At 36.8% G+C, this 20568-nt stretch overlaps 1 protein-coding gene across 6 annotated transcripts in view; it reads right to left on the minus strand.

Annotated features, from left to right (window-relative positions):
- The window catches only part of DACH1 (dachshund family transcription factor 1), a 369897-nt gene that overhangs the window by 114520 nt on the left and 234809 nt on the right, over window positions 1–20568 (minus strand). For 3 of the 6 annotated variants that reach the window (XM_056328959.1, XM_056328958.1, XM_056328960.1), the window contains exons 4-5: window positions 7120–7275; window positions 6406–6578 (exon numbers count right to left, since the gene is read on the minus strand). In XM_056328959.1, coding sequence (XP_056184934.1) covers window positions 6406–6578; window positions 7120–7275 — 329 coding nt within the window. The remainder of the gene's footprint in view (window positions 1–6405; window positions 6579–7119; window positions 7276–20568) is intronic. The other 3 variants (XM_056328962.1, XM_056328961.1, XM_056328963.1) reach the window with 1 other exon arrangement.

Raw genomic sequence — 20568 nt, forward strand, 5'->3', positions numbered from 1 at the left:
GGAGCTGATTGTCTAATTTTTATTGTAGAATATTTATTGTAGACTAATTACTTTTTATTATTTAAATGTTTTATATTAATTCAAATTTCTCCTTATGTAAAGAATAAAATTTGATTTTACTTCATGTATCAGAAAATGAGGAAATGGAAGTAGTTTCCCTCTTTATGCACTTGTGTATGCTACACTTTTCTACACATTCAAGAAAATAACTTTAAAGTAATGTCAAAATCTGTATTTTGAATGCACATATGTCTCTAGAAATAACAGTTTATCTGAAAAGTCAGGCATTTTTCAGGTTAGGCATCCAAAAAGGGCATTTCTGCCACTTTGAGATATAATTAATTTTCTTCGCATTCCCTTTCTGTAAAATGGGTATAGCATATCCAGCTTCATAGGAATGGTGCAAATATGCATCTACCACTGTTTGTGTAATATTTTTCCTGTAGGCACAGAAGTGGCCCTAGAAAACTTCTGCATTCAACACAGGATTCATATCACGTACGTTAAATAAGACTGGGCCAGACACTGATTTTTAAAAAATAAAATATGGAATAATTAACTATTCACTGAATGAGGTAGGGGTTCTGTGGAAAAATACAATATGTGATGGCAAAATTAAAGTTGCACTGTACTATATGGATGGAATGCTGTCACATTAAGGTTGGAGAGACATTCTGGTATTTCCTAATGTTAGTCTTATCTTTTTCAATTCGGTGATGGTCCTTTTACGTAGGTTTTGGGTGTAATTTTACTTGATGCCTGAAGACAGTCACATCTAAAGATTTTGCAGTACTATCTGATACATTGGCAACTCTGGCAGTTTTCTCAAGTTTACAGTACAGGAAAATTCTGCTTCATTGGTAATAGCAGCAAAGTGGAAGGGCTTTCTATCCAGGAAGTCCAACTGTACTTTCAACGCGCTTCCTATGGCCCCTGCCTCTACAGGACAGTGTGCCAGCCAATTTAGATAAATGCTATATCTAATTCTATTTAAAAAGCCATCATTTCTGTAACTGGAAAGTAAGTTAACAATAACCTCTTCTACTTACAATGGCCAGTACATTTTGGTACTAAAAGTCTGCACTAAACTCAAGGCTGCTCACACAGCAGTTACAGAAGACTTAAGCTGAAGCTTCTACAATCCCTCTGCTGGCCACCCCCTCCATGAAATTAATTTCCTTGTTTTTCTCCTAAGAGCCCGTTTCCTTTCAGGTCCACCCTCTGAACTTGCTCACCACCACTCTGACATCAGATGTTTAAATGTTCCATCGTTTCTGTATGGCAGTGTCACATTTCTTCTCTTTGGCTATTAGTGGGACTTTCTGACAACAATTATAGGCAAAAAACACAGGACTATTAAATTACATCAGTAGAAACGCACACATATTGCCAGTGAAAAATGAAAGTGAATAAATGTTACAATAAAATTTTGTCTCAGAAAAGGCCTATAAATTGAGTTATATAAAAAAAAAAAACACCACCACCCTGTCTGCAGCTACCTTGGTAAAATAAATTAATAGTAGATTTCTGCTATTGGATAACAGGAAGATAACATATAATATATATTATATCTATTATAGATGATACATTGTATATATCATATATTTAATGTGTGTGTATGTTATAGTATATACAAACAAGTTATAAACAAGTATAACATAATCACTGCTGTGATATATTTAGAGAATTAGCAAACTTTAGTCTCATGTATTTACTGTGCAGTAGAAGACTAATGTGCTACTGATCACCTTGCAGCTGACGGTACTGGTTTTCTTCTGGTTTATTCTTAATTCTTTCTATAAGTATTAGTAACATTATATGGATAAAGTGCAATTTTTTATTCTTGCATGCTGCTCTGTTCTAACTTTTACAATGTAGAATTATTTCAAGTTGCTATTTATGTGAGGTATTTCCTTTATATTTTCATATATCTTTCTGCTGAGTGAAAAAAATTGATGTAGTGAAACTGCTAACAAGCTGAGCCTTTGAAACCACGGGCAGGTGATGAAAGCCACCTCATGTCTAAAGCATCCCCAGGTCACAGCTGTCACACTCACTGCAATTCATTGCTGTCACAATCTGCTGTCCCTGCTTGTTGTTGCTTTCCTCTTATTCATCCAACTCATATATCTAAACATTCCATTACAAAAAGACATCTAATGTTCAACTCATGTTTGAAAGGGCACAACACTCTTCTGAAATATAATTCTGAAGATTTTAGAGCACATAGTTCACTGCCAAATCTAAGGTATTGCTTTGTAAGGCTTCCCTTGTAATTTTGTCTTTGTCTCATCTCTTGAGCATAGCAGGATAAAATGTTTGGTTGGTACATGATCTCAGCTTTATTCCAACTTCTTATCATGAAGAAATGAAATATTTCCCAGTAATAGAAAGGCATTTGAAGCTTTGTGAGTTTAAAGATAACAGCACTAACTGTGAACTCAGTGAATTGGAAGGAAAGGTCAGTAAGTCATCTACTGTGGCATGTTCACAAAGGCAATTCTTCTATCCAATGAACCAGGTTGTTTATAATCTGAAGACTCAGATTTTCTAAGACTTAATATTGTTCTTTGTTACTTAATTTTGTTCTTTGTTACTTAATTAAACAAGGTTACAATTGATTTCTTTTTCAGAGTAGAAACTTCTCATAGGTCTTCTAACTTTTCACAGAGTTTAAACTTGTAAACATCTTGTACTTTAATTTCAAATCTATTCTGTCATTTTAGGTTATGACTATGAACTCCAGGATGAGTGATGCAAAAACTTGTCAAATCAGCTTGTGGAAAAATTGTCACTGAGGAAAAACATTTAAGTAAAACCAGGGTTAAAAAAAAGAGCCAGAAGATAATGAAAACAAAATCAAAAAGTCTAAAAATGTAGCAATAAAAAAATAAAGGAAGATACGATTCTAATAACAGCTTTGAGAAAGAAAGCAACTGCACTATTTGTACATTCCTGTAAAAAAACAGAAAAAGGAGGTCTGACCCTCTCACATCTATTCTCTAAGATATTTATTTTGATTGTAGTATAAGTTATTATTCATAAAATTTACATTGCCAGTGCAAGGTTCAAAAACTACGCTGATTAGAGTTTCCTGCTCAACTACTCATTGTATATAATTCAGTGGGCACCAAAATCAGTTTCCGACTATGCCCAGCGAGGAACAGTTAAATTGCCAGTGACATGTCCATGCTCATAGGAAGAAAATCTCCCTCTAACAATAACGTCATGCTTTTTTGTAGCTCAGGTTTATGTTTCAAACCTGGTCAGTATTAAAAAATAGGAACATAATTACTTGGCCATGCTATCTCTATCCACATGACCATATTCATCTGCCATAGAAAAAAACAGAGGACATAAACCTAGACACATGTTGATACCACAAAGGGGCTGAGGGGAAGAGTATAAAAGTCCTGCAAGAGTAACTTCCTTATCCTTTAGAGTATTATTGAAAGAACTATACGTAGCAAGAACTTACATTTAGAAGGGAGGTTTGGATGGCAGATTAACACTTGTGTTTATATATTTACCTGTAGTACAAATGTATTGTGGGCAATATGCCACAAGCCTTGACTGAAGTCATGGCAGCAATCAGGTAATGTCTCCATCAGGTTCTACCTAAAAGTCCTAAAACTCTAACTTAGTCATGCAAACTTTAAAAAATGCATATTACACCCTTGAGTAAGCACAGTTTTCTAAATAGAACTTTGGTTAATTTGGCCATTTAAAACCACCTAATTGTAAATCCACATCTTTTTAAATTATGGTTATGTGCAAACCAAATGGGAACACAAAACCTGTTTTGTTAAATAACTTGCACAAGATGTTATGCCAGAAGCTGCGCGGAAGTTGGCAGATACAATGAAGATTTAATTAGCATGAATACAGGATAGTTGAATTTTCAGAAATGGCAGAGATAAATAGTGTAGATTATTAATACAAACAAAAGTTTAAATAAGCAAGATTGGGGGGGGGGGGGGGGGACGACACACAAAAAACACACACACACACCCCCCAAACATTTTTCCAGTTACAAAGTGCTGCTAAAATGTTTCAAACACAGAACTAGAATTGCTAGGTACTTTCAGAATCTTCACCCAGATCTTAATGAAATTCTTTTTCCAACTAGATGAGCTATAAGAATGAACTTGTTAAGAAGTTAAGGAACCCTAGGAAAAGGAAAATTCTCTGATATGGCACTGCCTATCATTAAAATAATTCACGTAGATACATGATGACAGCGTCTACCTTTCAGAGTCCAATACTTTTAAACCTACTAGGCAAGTTTAGATCAGATGAGCCAGAAGTACATCTCAGTTAAGTGCTTCCTGGGTCCTGCAATATTCCAATAATGGGGTGAGATCTGTGAACACACGAGGCCCTGCATTCCACAAAAGGAAACATTTTTTCACATAGCCTCAGAGCTATGTTGTAATTCAGATGTACCTGATTTGGTAATTGTAGACAAAGATCAGGGGTATGCTCCCATAGACATATTTAAATGTAGGCCACAGTAACTTAGGCAACTTTAACAGCTAGAACTAGCTTGTAAATCAACTTCATAAGCTCAAAGTGAGCTTGTCAAAGTTTAGAAACAGAAGGGTACCAATGCTCTTGAAGGTCAAATTTTGTACTCTTAAATATGAAATCAAATAGCTCACAGAAAATTAAAGAAGGGAAAACTAGGAAAAACAGTGAAAAGAAAGTTTTGTTGCCATAGTAATTCATACTTGTCAGGTGGCATTTAACATGTGCTCCATCCCAACCTTCATTTTTAGATACCTCTGTAATACAAGTGGTCACTGTTCCAATTAAGAAAATAAATTTAGAATGAAATAGAGCACCACGCATGTTCCAGAGCACTTCAGTATCATGTAACTCTTACTAAAGACTGGTCAAGTAAGAACCGGAAAAAAAAAAAAAAAAAAGCTGCAGAAATCACCATGCCATTGAATAGTTAGTTAGCAGCAGTGTTTATATTCCCAGGTCATGGGCAAGATGGACATTAGGGTGGAATCTAGACTTTCTGACATAGCACCTAAAGAAACAATTCTTCTCAAAACAATGTCTTAACTCCCCATGTCATCAAAGGTGAGAAAGGAATGCCACTGAAGGACTCCAAAGGAGACCCTACATTTGAAAGTGCAGGTACCTAAATTAGGTCATCAGACCATAATTTTCTAAGTCAACAGCAACATACATTTGTTGACTTTTAACTGAATGGTTCTTTATGATTCTCGTCTTGTTAGGTTAAAGAGGAAAGGAGCACAAAAATGTTGAATGTCTTAATAAATTCAGATCTCTTCATTCTGCTTACATCATCACGAACTTCAAAACTTTTGCAACTCTGGATTTGAAGGTCCAAGAGGTTTTAAGTATACCTAATTTTTGTCAGAGGAACTGCATTAATGGCCAGATTGGATGGGGCTTTGAGCAACCTGGTCTAGTGGAAGCTGTCCCCACCCATGGCAGCAGAGTTGGAAATAGATGCTCTTTAAGGTTCCTTCCAACCCAAACCATGCTGTGATTCTGTGATTTCCAAAACAGCCCTAAAATACCAAACAACCTTGCCTTTGCATATCTGTTTCTAACATATGAATGTTACATAAAAGCACAAAAGCTTGTGTACTTTCTGTATCTCATTTATTAGAACTAAAGAAGGCTAACAGGTAAAATGTAGATATCGGAATAAATGTCAAGTCAAACTATAAATATCTAGTGGTAAAGAAGAAATGCCTTTAAAATGAAAATACATCTTCATTCAGAAGACACCATGCCTGTGTTAAATACCTTTATTACCAGATTAATTTAGTTACAGGCAGCAAGCAACCTTAAAATTGGTAGACAATACCAGATATCAGATACTTTTGAGACAACTCTACAATATCACAGTTGTGGCCTGCAGATTACTGGGTCTGTTCTGTGCAACCTCATTTCATTCTGTTCTGGGATTCGGCAATTTAGGTTCTGCAGAGGTAAAGTATCAAGCCTTTCAGCCTTTTTCAGATAATTTGCAGCATTTTGGTTCAAATACTTAGATTTAAAAGTTGGAGGAACAATCTCTACTCATTTAAGACAGGAGTAATTTCTTCCTTGATATCTTCAGGAATGTTACCATTAGATGAAATATGAGAAACCAGAAAGCTGTGTATTCTGTATGAAAATGCTTGAACTTGAGCACTATTTTAATACTGATTTAGATAGGGGGAGGAGAACTGAGAAGAAAACAAGGGCCACCAGCAGCCTACTGTGTTCCCAGAGCTACAACAGTTGGGTTTCTTGTATATATTGACTTTATGACTTACATTTGACACCTACCCACCTTTATAATATTTATGACAGTTGTGAGTATACTATAATTTTGTGTTGGGTTGGTTGTTTGATTGTTTTTTTTAATATAGTTACCTTAATAACAGATGTCTCAACGCGGGATGGAGGACTCTGCACTTGTGCTGCTGCCGCCATGTTGGCAATGGTACTAAGGTGATTCATCTGGCTCATTGCCATCGTGACAGATGCTGGAGGTAGGCTCACGGGAATTAACGGGTGGGGCATCATCATAAAAGGAAGTTCCAATCCTGGGCAGGGGGAAAAAAAGGGAAATAGGTTTATGCATCTTTTTAAAACATTGTCTTTTTTTTCCTCCTCATGGACAATGTTCAAGTGATGGATGACAAGATGGTTCGGTTCACATTATAGGACAAAGCAACTATATGTCAGTTCTCTTCCGGGATATGTATAGGTAAATCACTAGCAACCATGGAGGGTTTCTAGCCACAAGGAGAGACTATTAGACCTCTTAGTTTGTTCATATCAGTGTAATGTATGATATCATTGCTAAGCAATGGCTGTTTATTGTCTTTTTTAATATCTGCTGCAAGGTGCCTTAGCAATGCATTATTATGCCACTGATGCACAGGTTAGCAGTTATTTTAAGTATCAATTTTATTGCATATGTATTTGTTCTTTATTGTCTCTGCTTCCCCTGCATAACACTTTAAAGGAAGTATTCCAATATTCCCACATCTTTGATTTTTCACAGCCTATTTATATAAACACAAAATAAAGACAGGAATTGGAAAACTGCTGATGTTAGTGCTGAAAGATGTCAACCCGTACCATTTGGCAGAAGGTGGTTCTGTTGAAGAGGGTTGAGAGGATGGCTAACTGGAACATTATGCTGTCCAGGCAAGTTGGGGTGGTTAACAGAGGCCTGTGATCCTTGGGTGGGGGGAGACTGAAGTTTTTCTTTATCCCAAGAACCATCACTGCTGCCTGTGGGGAATGAATATACATTATTTGGATGAAGGAAAACTCCTAATTTTCAATGTCTGAATTTGAGAGAAAGGCCAGCAATCTAACCTTTGCTGCACGTGGCAAATTTTATATTTTTTTATAATTTTTTTTAATATGTGGGTTGGGGGAAAGAGTTTTGAGGTGTTTATTTCCACCCTCTGAAAAAAGATATGTAAGGATAACTTTTTTAAGTTAAGTTAGAACACAAACCTAAAAGTATTTTAGTTGTGCTCATTCACATGAAATTTGTGTTGGGGTATATTTTACATACGCTTTTGCCATCCTTAGCAAGTAAAACTATATATGGCATTTGCTTTATGTGTGAGAGAATATAATTTCCTGAAAAAAACTAAAAAAAGAATACTGCCTGTTATGCCAATTAAAATTTAAACTACAGTCATATTTCTTCTTTTATTGGTGAATAAATAAAACATTATAGGAAGTAACTAAAAAATTAATTTACTGAGGGCACCAACATGCATGCATATGTGTTTGTCTGATGATTCTATTTTGTAAATTCAATTTTTATTTCATATTATTAATTAAAAAGTAAGGGATTATTAATTGATTCCTGCAGTCTTCTGGAGTGGAATAGACTAACAGCAAGGAAGAATGTGGACAAATAAGTGCTAAGATGAGCAATAACTCATATATTTGAGAAATACTCTTTTTCACTAATGTAGTCCTCCTCATAAAAAATACCCACAGAATTAAAAAGAAGGGTACTACTAAAGGACAATACTAAAAAATCATATAACATTATGAATTTTTACATTTATATATAATGAAAATTTTAAAATCTTCCAATCTGATGACTTACATTACTCATGCTGCATATTTATGTATAATGCTGAAATTGAGTATATGTATGTTTATGCATACAAAGTTATCTATACACTCATTATATGAGTTTATTTACCATATACAATCAATAAACAATGCTTGAATATATTAATAAGTATGTATATATGCATGCATTCTCAGCAGTATTAATATACCCATCAGCAATACATGATTGTTTCCTTTTTCATGTAGAGCACAATTTCACCCTCTTGACTTTGAAAGTTTCTACTACTTTCATGGGAATTTCTTCTGATAAGGACTTTAGGATAGCATCAGTTAAAACTTATTTAATCTATACTCAATTACTATTTAGCATTAGGGATTAGAGCAATGTGCCTATTTCTGAATGGTTTTGTATATATGTTTTACTACTTAATGAACAACAGGGCCTGAAAAACAACTGATACTACCTCCTCCTTACTTCAGTAGAAACAGGATTAGCACATTAGTCTTGACATTTTTTAACATCATCTTCATCGGATGACAAAAGCACAAAAGTTGGTAGAATTCCAATTTAATTTCTCTAGATCTATTAAAAACCTGATTGTAAAAGATGTACAACATAGTTTATAATGAAAAATACTACATTATTACCATGATCTTCTTTCCCTAGTTACTTCATGAAATCAGTTAAGGCTCAATATAAATTCTAACTCATTAGCTCAATACTGTCTCAATCCCAGTGTAAATTGTTCAGAAGTAGGTAATGAAAATTCAGTCCAAACCCTCCTACAATCAAACAAAGCAATTTCATGAAACAATGAAAAGAATCAATTATATCAGATACTTTTATTATTTTACAAGAAATTGTCACAACCTTTACGCAGCATACATAGTTGAGTTAGTTAATACATGATTTGAATCTCATCACCTCTGAGAAGTGAACATGTTTTCTTGTATCTTGAGAACTTAAGAGACTCTCAAAAAAATGAGCCTATTTCAAACATATGTAATTGAATGAGCTAAATCTTAGCTGGATAAAGACATTTTTTCCCTGTAATTTTCTTTTTTCTGATTTTCTGCTTTTTGCCACTATGACATAAATATTTTACTTATTTTGAATATTCTTCTATTATAAAATAATACTCTGGAAATGAGAGTTAAACACAAAAAATTAGTTAATGTTATTTAATTTTAGCCAAAATGTAGGTGTTGATGTAGATTCAATAGAGAAAGACAGGTAGTTCCAAATGGTTATTCATTCAATCTTAGGGCATGTGTACATAAATATTAAAGCTGGTTTTACAGTACTTAGGGCTTCATTAAATTAATAATAATAATAATAATAATAACAATAATAATAATAACAATAATAATACCACCAAACAATCCACTGAAAACCATAGAATCATAGAATCATTTAGGTTGGAAAAGATCTTTAAGATCGTCAAGTCCAACATTAACCTAGCACTGCCAAGTCCACCACTTGAACCATGTCCCTAAGTGCCACATCTACACATCTTTTAAATACCTCCAGGGATGTTGGCTCAACCATTTCCCTGGGCAGCCTGTTCCAATGCTTGACAACCCTTTTGGTGAAGAAATTTTTCTTAATATCCAATCTAAACCTCCCCGGCATAACTCGAGGCTGTTTCCTCGTGTCCCTTTGCTTGTTACTTGGGAAAAAAGACACACCCACCTGGCTACAACCCCCTTTCAGATAGTTGTAAAGAGCAATGAGATGGCCCCTGAGCTTCCTTTTCTCCAGGCTAAACAACCCTGGATCCTTCAGCTGCTCCTCTTGTGCTCTAAACCCTTCACCAGCTTCACTGCCCTTCTTTGAACACACTCCAGCACCTAATTGTCTTTCTTGTAGTGAGGGGCCCAAAACTGAACACAGGATTCAAGGTGAAGCCTCACCACTGCTTCATACAGGGGGATGATCACCACCTTAGTCTTTGTGGCCAAACCATTTCTGATACAAGCCAGGATGCTATTGGCCTTCTTGGCCACCTGGGCACACTGCTGGCTCATACTCAGCTGGCCATCAACCAGCACCCCCAGGTCCTTTTCCACCAGACAGCTTTCCAGCCACTCTTGCCCAAGCCTGTAGTGTTGTGTGGGGTTGTTGTGAACCAAGCGCAGGATCCGGGACTCCTCCTTGTTGAACCTCATACAACTGGCCTCAGCCCATCAGTTGAGCTTGCCCAGATGCCTCTGTAGCCTTTTCACCCTCAAACAGATCAACACTACCCCCTCAACTGGCTGTTGTCTGCAACCTTACAGAGGGTGCACTCAGTCCCCTCATCCAGATCATTGATGAAGACATTAAACAGAACTGGGCCCAATAATGAGCCCTGGGGAACACCACTTGTGACTGGCTGCCAGCTGGATTTAACTCCATTGACCACTACTCTCTATACTTGGCTGTCCAGCCAGTTATTTACCCAGCAAAGAGTACGCCTGTCCAATCCATGAGCAGCCAGTTTCTCCAGGAGAATGCTGTGGGAAATGGTGCCAAAGGCTTTACTAAAGTCTAAGTAGAAAACATCCACAGCCTTTACCTCATCCACTAAGCGGGTCACCCTGTCACAGAAGGAGATCATGTTAGTCGTGCAGGACTTGCATTTCATAAACCCATGCTGACTGGGCCTGATCACCTGGTTGTCCTGCACGTGCCACATGATGGCACTCAGGATGATCTGCTCCATAACCTTCCCTGGCACTCAGGTCAGACTGACAGGCCTGTAGTTCCCCAGATGCTCCATCTGGCCCTTCTTGTAGAGTGGCATCATACTTGCCAAGCTCCACTCAACTGGGACCTCCGTGGTTAGCCAGGACTGCTGATAAATGAGTGAAAGTGGTTTGGTGAGCACTTCTACCAGCTCCCTCAATACCCTTGGGTGGATCCCATCCAGCCCCATAGACTTGTGTGTGTGTCTGACTGCTGTAGCAGGTTGCTCACCATTTCCTCTTGGAGTATGGGGGCTTTATCCTGCCCTCTGTCCCTATCTTCCAGCTCAGGGGGCAGAGTACCCCAAGAACAACTGGTCTTACTATTAAAGATTGAGGCAAAGAAGGCATTAAGGATCTCAGCCTCATCCTTTGTCACTATGTTTCCCCCTGTATCCAGTAAAGGATCGAGATTCGCCTTAGCCCTCCTTTTGTTGCTAATGTATTGAAACATATTTTTTTTTATTGTACAGCAGTAGCCATATTAAATTCTACTTGGGCTCTGGCCTTTCTAATCTTCTCCCTGCATAACCTCATGACATCCTTGTAGTCTTACCAAGTTGCCTGCCCCTTCTTCCAAAGGTCATAAACCCTCCATTTTTCCCCTGAGTTCCAGCTAAAGCTCTCTGTTCAGTCAGGCCAGTCTTCTTCCCCACTGGCTTCTCTTTTGGCACATGGGGACAGCCTGCTCCTGCACCTTTAAGATTTCCTTCTTGAAGAATATCCACCCTTCCTGGACTCCTTTGGCCTTCAGGGCTGCCTCCCAAAGGATTCTGTTAACTAAGCTCCTAAACAGGCCAAAGTTGGCCCTCCAGATGCCCAAGGCAGCAGTTCTGCTGACCCCCATTCCTTACTTCTCCAAGAATCTAAAACTTGTATCATTTCGTGATCGCTGTGCCCAAAACAGCCTCCGACCATTACATCACCCACAAGTCCGACAGGGCACCTTCTCTAGGTGACTCACTCACCAAGTGTGTCAAGAAGTTACCTTCCACACACCTCAGAAACCTCCTAGACTGCTTCCTTTCCATTGTATTTCCAGCAGAGACCTGGGAAGTTGAAGTCCCCCACTAGAATAAGAGCTAACAATGGTGAGACTTCTTCCAGATGCTTATAGAATATTTTGTCTGCTCTTCATCCTGGTTAGGTGGTCTGTAACAGACTCCCACCATGATATCTGTCTTGTTGGCCTTCCCCCTGATTCTTACCCATAAGCACTCAACCCTATTATCACCATCATCAAGGTCTAGACAGTCAAAAAACTCCCTAACATACAGGGCTACTCCACCATCTCTCCTTCCTTGCCTGACCCTTCTGAAGAATTTATGGCCATCTATTGCAGCACTCCAGATGTGTGAGTCATCCCACCATGTTTCTGCGATGGCAACTATGTCATGATTTTCCTACTGCACAATGGCTTCCAGCTGCTCCTACTTGCTGTCCATGCAGAGTGCATTAGTGCAGATGCACTTCAGCTGGGCTATTGATTCTGCCACCTTTTGGGTGGGAGAAGCCTTAATTCCTACATGACCATTCTCAGGCACTTCTGTGGTTCCTAACACATCAATAACTCTTGCATCTTTGCTGCCACATGGCTTTCCATCCCATACCTCCACTAAGACAGCAGATCAAAGGACCTCGCTAGCATATCATCCCTTGAACACTGGCATGCTACCCCCACACTCATCTGAGCCTGGTTTTACCCTTTTCCTCCTTCAAATCTAGTTTCAAGGCCTTTCAATGAGCCCTACTGACTCCTGTGCATAGATTCTTTTCTCCTTTAAGACAGGTGTACCTTGTCTCATATATAAATATATATATGTCAAATATATAAAGGAACACATATAATACATAAATATATATTAATAATTATATATTGTATCTATAATACGTGATATATTAATATTATAGCAAAGCAATATGTTTGCATTTATAAAATGTAAAAAATTATAATGTAGTGAATTCCCAGTAATAAGATATTTTACATATTTTTTAGCAAGATCATCTACAGTACAGTTAATTTCATGTTACGTGCTGATGTTCGATACAGAGATGGAGTCAATTCTGCTGTGACCCTTTCTAACCTGATCAAAGAATTCTGCACAGTCAGTCATAGATTGCCAATTATGGTACCGTTTATGCGCTCAGAAATTAGAGCTTTTCTAAATCAGTACCCCCTCCTGCCTTAAAATTACAGTGCCTATTGTTTTAGAGTGATGTCAAACCAAGTAATAAACTGGAAGAAAGAAGATAAGCTTCCAAAAGCAAAGTTTTGAGGCTAGTGTTTAGTCAGTGACAGATTCTTTAATACCCATAGTCTGGCATTGTCTGTTGACATTTGTTTATAAGGAAAATGATTCATAGACAGAATCCAATCTGTAACATTGGAAACCACTTTCAAACTACAGGCTGTTGCACTCCTGAATGCTTTAAGTGGACAGACACAGATACAAATAGTCTTGGCCATTTGCTGTGTTTTTCTCATGTTAGTTAAGCGGAACGATTTTCCTCTTAGAGGAAACAGTTATTTTCATTAATGTCAAAGCAAAATAAGTGTTATTCCTTAGACACTATTCACTGTCTGCACACGAAGTGCAAGCTACCGGTTATGTCACTTTTTACATTTGATTTTGATTTAATGTCTACAGTGGTTTCAAAGAGTATTAAAAATCTGTTGCCTTCTTCCTCTTCACTTGTTGCCCTGCTGGAGGCTTATGTTTTTCCAGTTTCCATCAGTGGTTGTCAAGTCTTTGTAATAGGATTAAAAGCTTGGACACCTGATATCCCTGGGTGCTGCAGTTCACCCTCATAAAAGCTGTTTGCTTTAAATTGAGAGAAAATCAGTTTTTAGTGGCATAATTAATTAAATTATGCAAAGTGTTCCAGATTCAGCATAACACTTTCTGAAGCAGCAATTGGAAGCTCTACATTGCATTCAAACTGCATTTCAATTGACGCTGCACTAGGCTGACCATAGAGTAGCATTTTCAAGGCTTTCAAGCACAAGGGATCCAATTTTGAAATGCAAATGCTTAATGTTGAGTGCTCAAGCCCCATACATGTGCACTTGAATAGGCAATTTGGTAGCCAACTATGTATTTCATGTGCAATAGTGCTAATACGAGCACTCAAAAAATTGAAATAGAAGTTCCAAATGCAAGTACACATGCTTAAAAACTGGGCTCAGCTTGTCTCACATTTACTCATCGTGGACAACCTGATGGAACAAAAATTACAATATGTTTTCATAATTTAAAAGGTGGACTGCAGAATTCAATGTTTTCCCCATCACCAACATTTCAGCACATATTGTCCATAATGTGAGTTACCTTCTCCCATAATCAGCAGTTACACAACAAACCGTTATTTGTACACTGAAGTGAGTCTGTAAAAGCCTGATGCCTGGATTATTTGTATTCATTAGTAGCACAATTAGGTAGCTAAGGATGATAATAATAAATGAAACAATTCTGGACTGGAAGGTAATGCAGCCAAGAAAATCAAGCAGAAAACTGAACTGTACAATGTCAGCCTCACAAACAAACCCTGATCTAAACATGCCAAATTAATTTTTACAATGATGTCTCTTACTTGCTTACTCCTTTTCCTTTCTCATTCTGTCCCCATTAGGATTTAGTCTGTCTAAATCTTGGTTCCTACAATGTGAACTGAGCAGTTTAGTTCCTGTGATAGGCAACAGGCTGTGGAGGACTGCTAAACTCAGTCTGTGGGAGGCTGACCTACCTTTGGTCAGCTGAACCCAAACCTCCTTGTTACAGGGACTACAGTGACCCTTCTCACAGACTCCACTCAACAGCTTAAGTACATACCACGGGAAATGGCCAAAATAATTTGAGAGATGTCTTACAGGGTTGGTTAGTACAACACTGCACCTGCAGACTTCATGGCTCTCTGGAGATGTAGATCAGGTAGGATACTCAACGGTGTCTAAGACTGTAGCACATATCTATGTCTAGGCAACTAAGCCAAAACTTTCTTGATTACAGGTGGATCTTAGAAATTAAAATTTGGCTATTTGCCAGGCCCTCGGGTCTTCCTCTTCCTTTCATGTGCAAAACTTGGATATTTTACGGCATCCCAGAGAACACTTCAAGCCTGTCTTTAGGCAAATGAATCCCAGCCCTGGCTCAGGATGGTTTCACGTACTATTATGTACACAACTGATATCACATAACAAAAACACAAAAGACAGCCCGAGTTTTTACTAGCAATTTAAAAGAATACTTTTTTTTTTCCTTTTTGTGTACTACTGATCTTTTTTCAATCCCCTAATCTTGACGTTATCGTCTGTGTTTGCTGAAATAATTTGTATCTCAGCAACAATTACCAAACAAAGCATCAGTATCAGCTGTGTGGGCTCATTTTTCTGAAGTGGACCATTCACTAGCTAGGCTATTTATGTCCACTGGAAAATATGCATAATCAGTGTGCTAAAAACCAGTAATCTTAGCATCCTGACAGTGAGGAACCTTCTTCGTAAAACTGTCCAAATCAAATCCTGGTGTTTTAGACTTTGAATTGCTATAAATTTGTGATACCATTTTTTAACAAGTCAGTCCCCTAAATCAGCTGTAGTATTTACCTGCAATATATGAACATTGTGAGACTGTACAGACACCTACAGATAAAGGCACTTTCATAAGACCTCTATGTTACTGCTACATCATTAAAAGGAAAAAGACCTTTGCCATGTGTGAACAGTATCATCTGTCTAATATTATTGATATTTTTTTTAAAAAAAAAGTATTGCTGCCTTTTCTGATATCACAAAGATATCAGGAGAGCAAGAGCTACAATATAAGAAAATAATAAGTTTCACAAGACTTCTGTGGAATACTTTGTATGCTGCTCTAGATAAGGTGTTGTTTTTTCTTTTTTTTTTCTCCTCACAAACCCTTGCCTCATTATTTTCTGATTATATAATCATGCTTATGCTCTTAAATAGGCCATGAGCAATGTGGCCTGAAAATTGAAAGTTTTTACCATTTTCTCTAACATAGTAGGCTGATGTGTCTGGTATTTGTAGCTCTGCTATTATCACAACAGAGCATAAATAAGTATAGCAGCAAATTCTGAGAAAAAAAAAAAAAAAGACCAAAAAAAGACTATTCTTTGATAAAATTTTTCCCACAGAAATACATAAAGGAGAGGCCAAGAGAACCTTTGTAATCACATACCATTTCTTCTTTGCAGAGAACAGTAGAAATCTGAAAAATATGTTTTAGCCTAAGCCGTGGTGACTGCTTCATTCACTGTTTTAATATTATTGCGAAGTTTTCTATTGGCAGTGGCAGAGAAATGGCAACTGCACTTGGCACTGTAAGCCAGATATGTACCTGCTTTCCTCACCCTTTCTGTATTTATGTTCTGATAAATAAATCTGAAGCACAAACTGGTAATTCCAGGAAATAAGATGGAATTCTTCATGCTGAATATCAGAGTATATGCTTAATCATGAACCAGAAAACACCGAATTTATACAAACTAATAAGGGAAAGGATGCTTTTACTGTGACAATGAATCCCATGGAATACATGTTATATTTTATACTAATCCTTCATTATTTCACTGAAAATACTAACACAGGAAAAGCTTTCTTAAAATTCCATTTAATTAATAATGAAATTATCCAACACAAGTGAAAGCTCAGCAAGTCAGTTACAGGCTGGGTGACATTTACCTAAAAATAGATTTTCCATTTGTCTTGTTTCACAAGTACCTAACTTGTTACCATTTCATAGATAATATACAGTTTATTCTATGGTTATATGATGTTAGAAGATAATGCAATTTAGACACGTAAAAGTAAATTTGTCACATCACCAAGAAACAAAAAAATAGATGCAGTTGTATGCACTGTATTCAGGAAAATAACAACTGGACAACATTTTACTGTCAGGTACACCTGAGCAAATATGTTAACTTCAGAGCAGAAAACTAGAACTACAGCTAATCCCTTGATGTAGATTTTTTATAATACGAAGACTAATGAGCTATCAGAAGTCAACCAAAATCAGCAGAAAACTACATTTTCTTTATCTCTCTTCGAACATGATGAACATCACAAATTATTTAGTGAACATCTTGACTATTGTATGGGCTAATTTATAAAAATTCCCATTTAATAGATAATTAATATATTACTCAATATCCTCATTGTATGTAATTGTGTATATGAATATCTTCTGTAGGCTTAAAGACCAGGTGAGACGGAACATGCCCAGCAAAGTAGTCTATAACTTCATGTTTAGAACACTTTCTGGGAAACATGGATTTCAGTTGTCTTAGCATAAGATACCCTGTTGCTTCGGTTTATAAAGAAAGAAGGTATGTTCATTCAATTTTTTTCTCCATAAAATCAGTATAATAGGCTCAGTATGACAGGCTTCATTTCTAGTACAGTGGAAACTAAAACAGATCCAGAAGATGCAGGTTTGAGCTTATAAGTGACAGCACTGTTATTCAGGTCTATGGGCCTAAGCTTTGCAGAAAATACAAATTTGGATGGGAGTTTGTGCTTTCCATCTACACTGGTCTGATGTAGGCACTTTCTCAGTTGGTTTGGACCATGATTTTTGACCCTTACTACGCCTAGTCTGAGTTTTACAGTGTCTAATTCTGTTTTAGCAGTGCTCACAAACAAGAAAAGCAAACCAAAGCAATACACCCTATCCCTATTCAGTAACTTATCTTTCTGCTTTTCTTTATCTTTTCCTAAAGAATTATCTTGAATGACCCAAAAAGTTTTTAAAAATATTAACCTTTTTACTGTGCCTTTAACACAAAAAGAAAAATTCTGCAGATTTTCAGGACACCTAAGTACAGCCGATAGTCCTGTAATACAATAAACTAACAGAAAAAAAAGGCAGAAAATCCTCAGTAAATATATTGAAGTGCAAAAAGTACACATAGATAAAGTGCATAGAGTGACAATCCCAAGCTTCCTAATGTCTTCAGTAAATAGAAGGATAGATACCAGTAGTTGGACCACTTTGCCCAACGTGTTTCAGCTGTGTTACAGTATGGAAAAATAAAAGATGCAAGATACACAGGCCTTGAAGCACTAAAATCAAGGGAGGAGGCCGCTCTAAAGTCATGTTGAGTCTTTTCAGAAAAAGATGCACCAGGGATGAAAATGCAAAGCAGGGAGGCTAACATATTACAGGTAATCATTGTTATTGATGATCTTTTTTTTTTTTAAAAAAAAGCTGAACTAAAGAGGAATATTTTAATTTCCAGCACAAATGCTGCACAACCTCATAACAGTACATGCACTTAACAGGCTGCACACAGAATACTTTCTTAAACATTATTCTTCAGATTTTTATTCTGATTTTTTTAGATATTTTCTTAGAAAACAAAGATAAATTATCAAAAATCAGTCCTTATTAATAAACAGATTAATAGCCAGTCTTAAGCAAATTTGATAGCAAAGTCTCAGTAACTCCAGGGAAAAGGAGATTTCTGGCTTGATGTGCAGTGCAGGGCTGAACACACCCTGCCATGGGAACAGAGGTTTCCAAATCAATGCCATGTCTCTTCCACACAAGAAAACTGATGGAGGAAAGTCAGAAGATTGCATGAGCTCTGCGGCTTGTAAAGCCATCTCCTCCTCCTTTCGGAAGCTCATGCTAACCGAAAGCTTCAGAAGGAATTGTCTTACTCTTCAGTTGCCTGTACAGGTTTGATTTAGCTCTCTCATGACCGCTCTGATATAGTCTATAATTTTTAGGTGTTATAAAGTCTTTTTGTAAATTTGCAGCCAGTAATAGGCTCATGCTTCAAAGCAATACAGTGATGATAATTATAAAAATAAAAATAACAATAAGAAGAATAATATTAATGTTAAAAATGCAGCTTTTCTAGCTTTTAAGTATACAACTTCACCACTTCAGTGTTACAGAACACATGTATCTATCCGTGTGTACATCTCTTACCTTTATGTCATGCACACACACACAAACTACACATGTAAATACATGGTACAAAAAATTGTTCACTAGAAAGTTACTAAAAAATATCCTCTTTTCCTACATTTGGATTTGTATATGGAGCATATATGTCAACCAGCTCAAAATCCAGTCTGCTCAGCCTAGCAAACAAAATCGTACCATGAATCATGCTTCCTTCATTGAAGTTTAACATATATTAACTTGCGTTCAACACAGAATAAGAATCATTATTACAGCTCAGCTGTTATTCAGTACTTCATTATGCTACAGTAACTTCATTTGCACTTAAGCCTTTAGGGGTTTTTTCTATATTTCCATGTCCCAAGACACATGACTGTGCCATTCTACTACTTAAAGAAGGAAATCTTATCTAAGAGTTCATGGATCCTGAATCTCATTCTTGGGCTGTTGAAACTGTTTCTGCTCACAATTTATTATTTTCTCAGGATGATGATGAAAAAAACAACTAGTATGACTAGCAGTAACAGTAGCAGTAGTAGTAATGATATGTGATAAAGCATGTGGACAGTCCTGGCCCAAATGGGCTTTACACTGTGAAAATACTGTAAGAAACAGTACATACACACAGACAACAGACTATAAGGAATTTCACTCACTAAGGAAGAGCTACATACACATGTATATCTGTTATAATTTCTTCTCACAATTGCTGCTGTTTATGCAAAACAGATCATTTTCTCTTTGAGATTTAGCCTACCAATAGTGTCTTATTTATTTACATATTGATATCCTATTACGTTCACAACTGCTGCTGTTTTTCTGACTTGGAGCCTTTCAAAAATGATCAAAGGCAAAACCATAATGCAAAGGCAGCCGAAAGTATGAAATTGGATTAAGAGAGTAGGAATATGAAAGTGATACATCTTAAACAGTAAATTTCTTAAATATTTTCTTGGATTTTTGTCATTTCTTTTGGGGAGAGGTGGTAACTACTTTCTAATTAGTTTTGGCATTTTTGAATCACTTTTAAAATGGAAAGGCATCACTATCTTTAAGTTATTTAAAACAAGATACTTATTTTTACTTCTGAAGAGGCCTAGACCACTGCTACCAACAGCCACCTCTAGTGGCAAAAATTTTAACCTATTGTGGAAAAGACAAAAGAGCCAAGCCAGTGTTTGACATCGTTAAATGACAGCATATTACAATAATTTATTCAATATTGGCTTTAGAGTAGTTTGGGTTTTTTTGTAATAGTTCTAGTAAAAAGTTCTCCTAAGCTATTATACCAAGATTTAGTACTGTGAACTTCACCAACCCTACATGAATTTATAGTCATTCTAGTCATTCTAGTATCTTATATCAACCCAGTTTGTGAAGAACACATACACCTTTTAATTGTACCCTAAATAATATGTCTAATTGTGTCTTAGGCGAAATTCTTAGCAAGAGATTTACCTCCGATCCATCTCACCTAGTAAAAATTGGGATGGTAGACTCTTTCAGTGGTCAGGAAAGGACATAAGCACATCTCTTATTCTGTTTCCTAGCTCCATCAATCTTTCTTCATGACCAGTAATTCAGCTGGTTAGAGATGAGGAGAGGTACATAACAGGAGAGAGAACAGGTATATACATAGACAAAAGAAGTACTTGTCTTTCACCCTGCCTTGTCTAAATTAGTAATAATACTCTTCAGGTCCAAATGGGGGGTGCAGTGTTTACAAAGATAACCTCTGTTCCCAGGTCTCTTGCTTTCTGGGCAAGTTTTTTGACTAGTATATAACCAGTGGTTACTATCTAATAACAAGGTGGGCTAGATG

This window comes from Falco biarmicus, chromosome 2 (assembly GCF_023638135.1).
Source record: "Falco biarmicus isolate bFalBia1 chromosome 2, bFalBia1.pri, whole genome shotgun sequence".
Classification (NCBI taxonomy): Eukaryota; Metazoa; Chordata; class Aves; order Falconiformes; family Falconidae; genus Falco; species Falco biarmicus.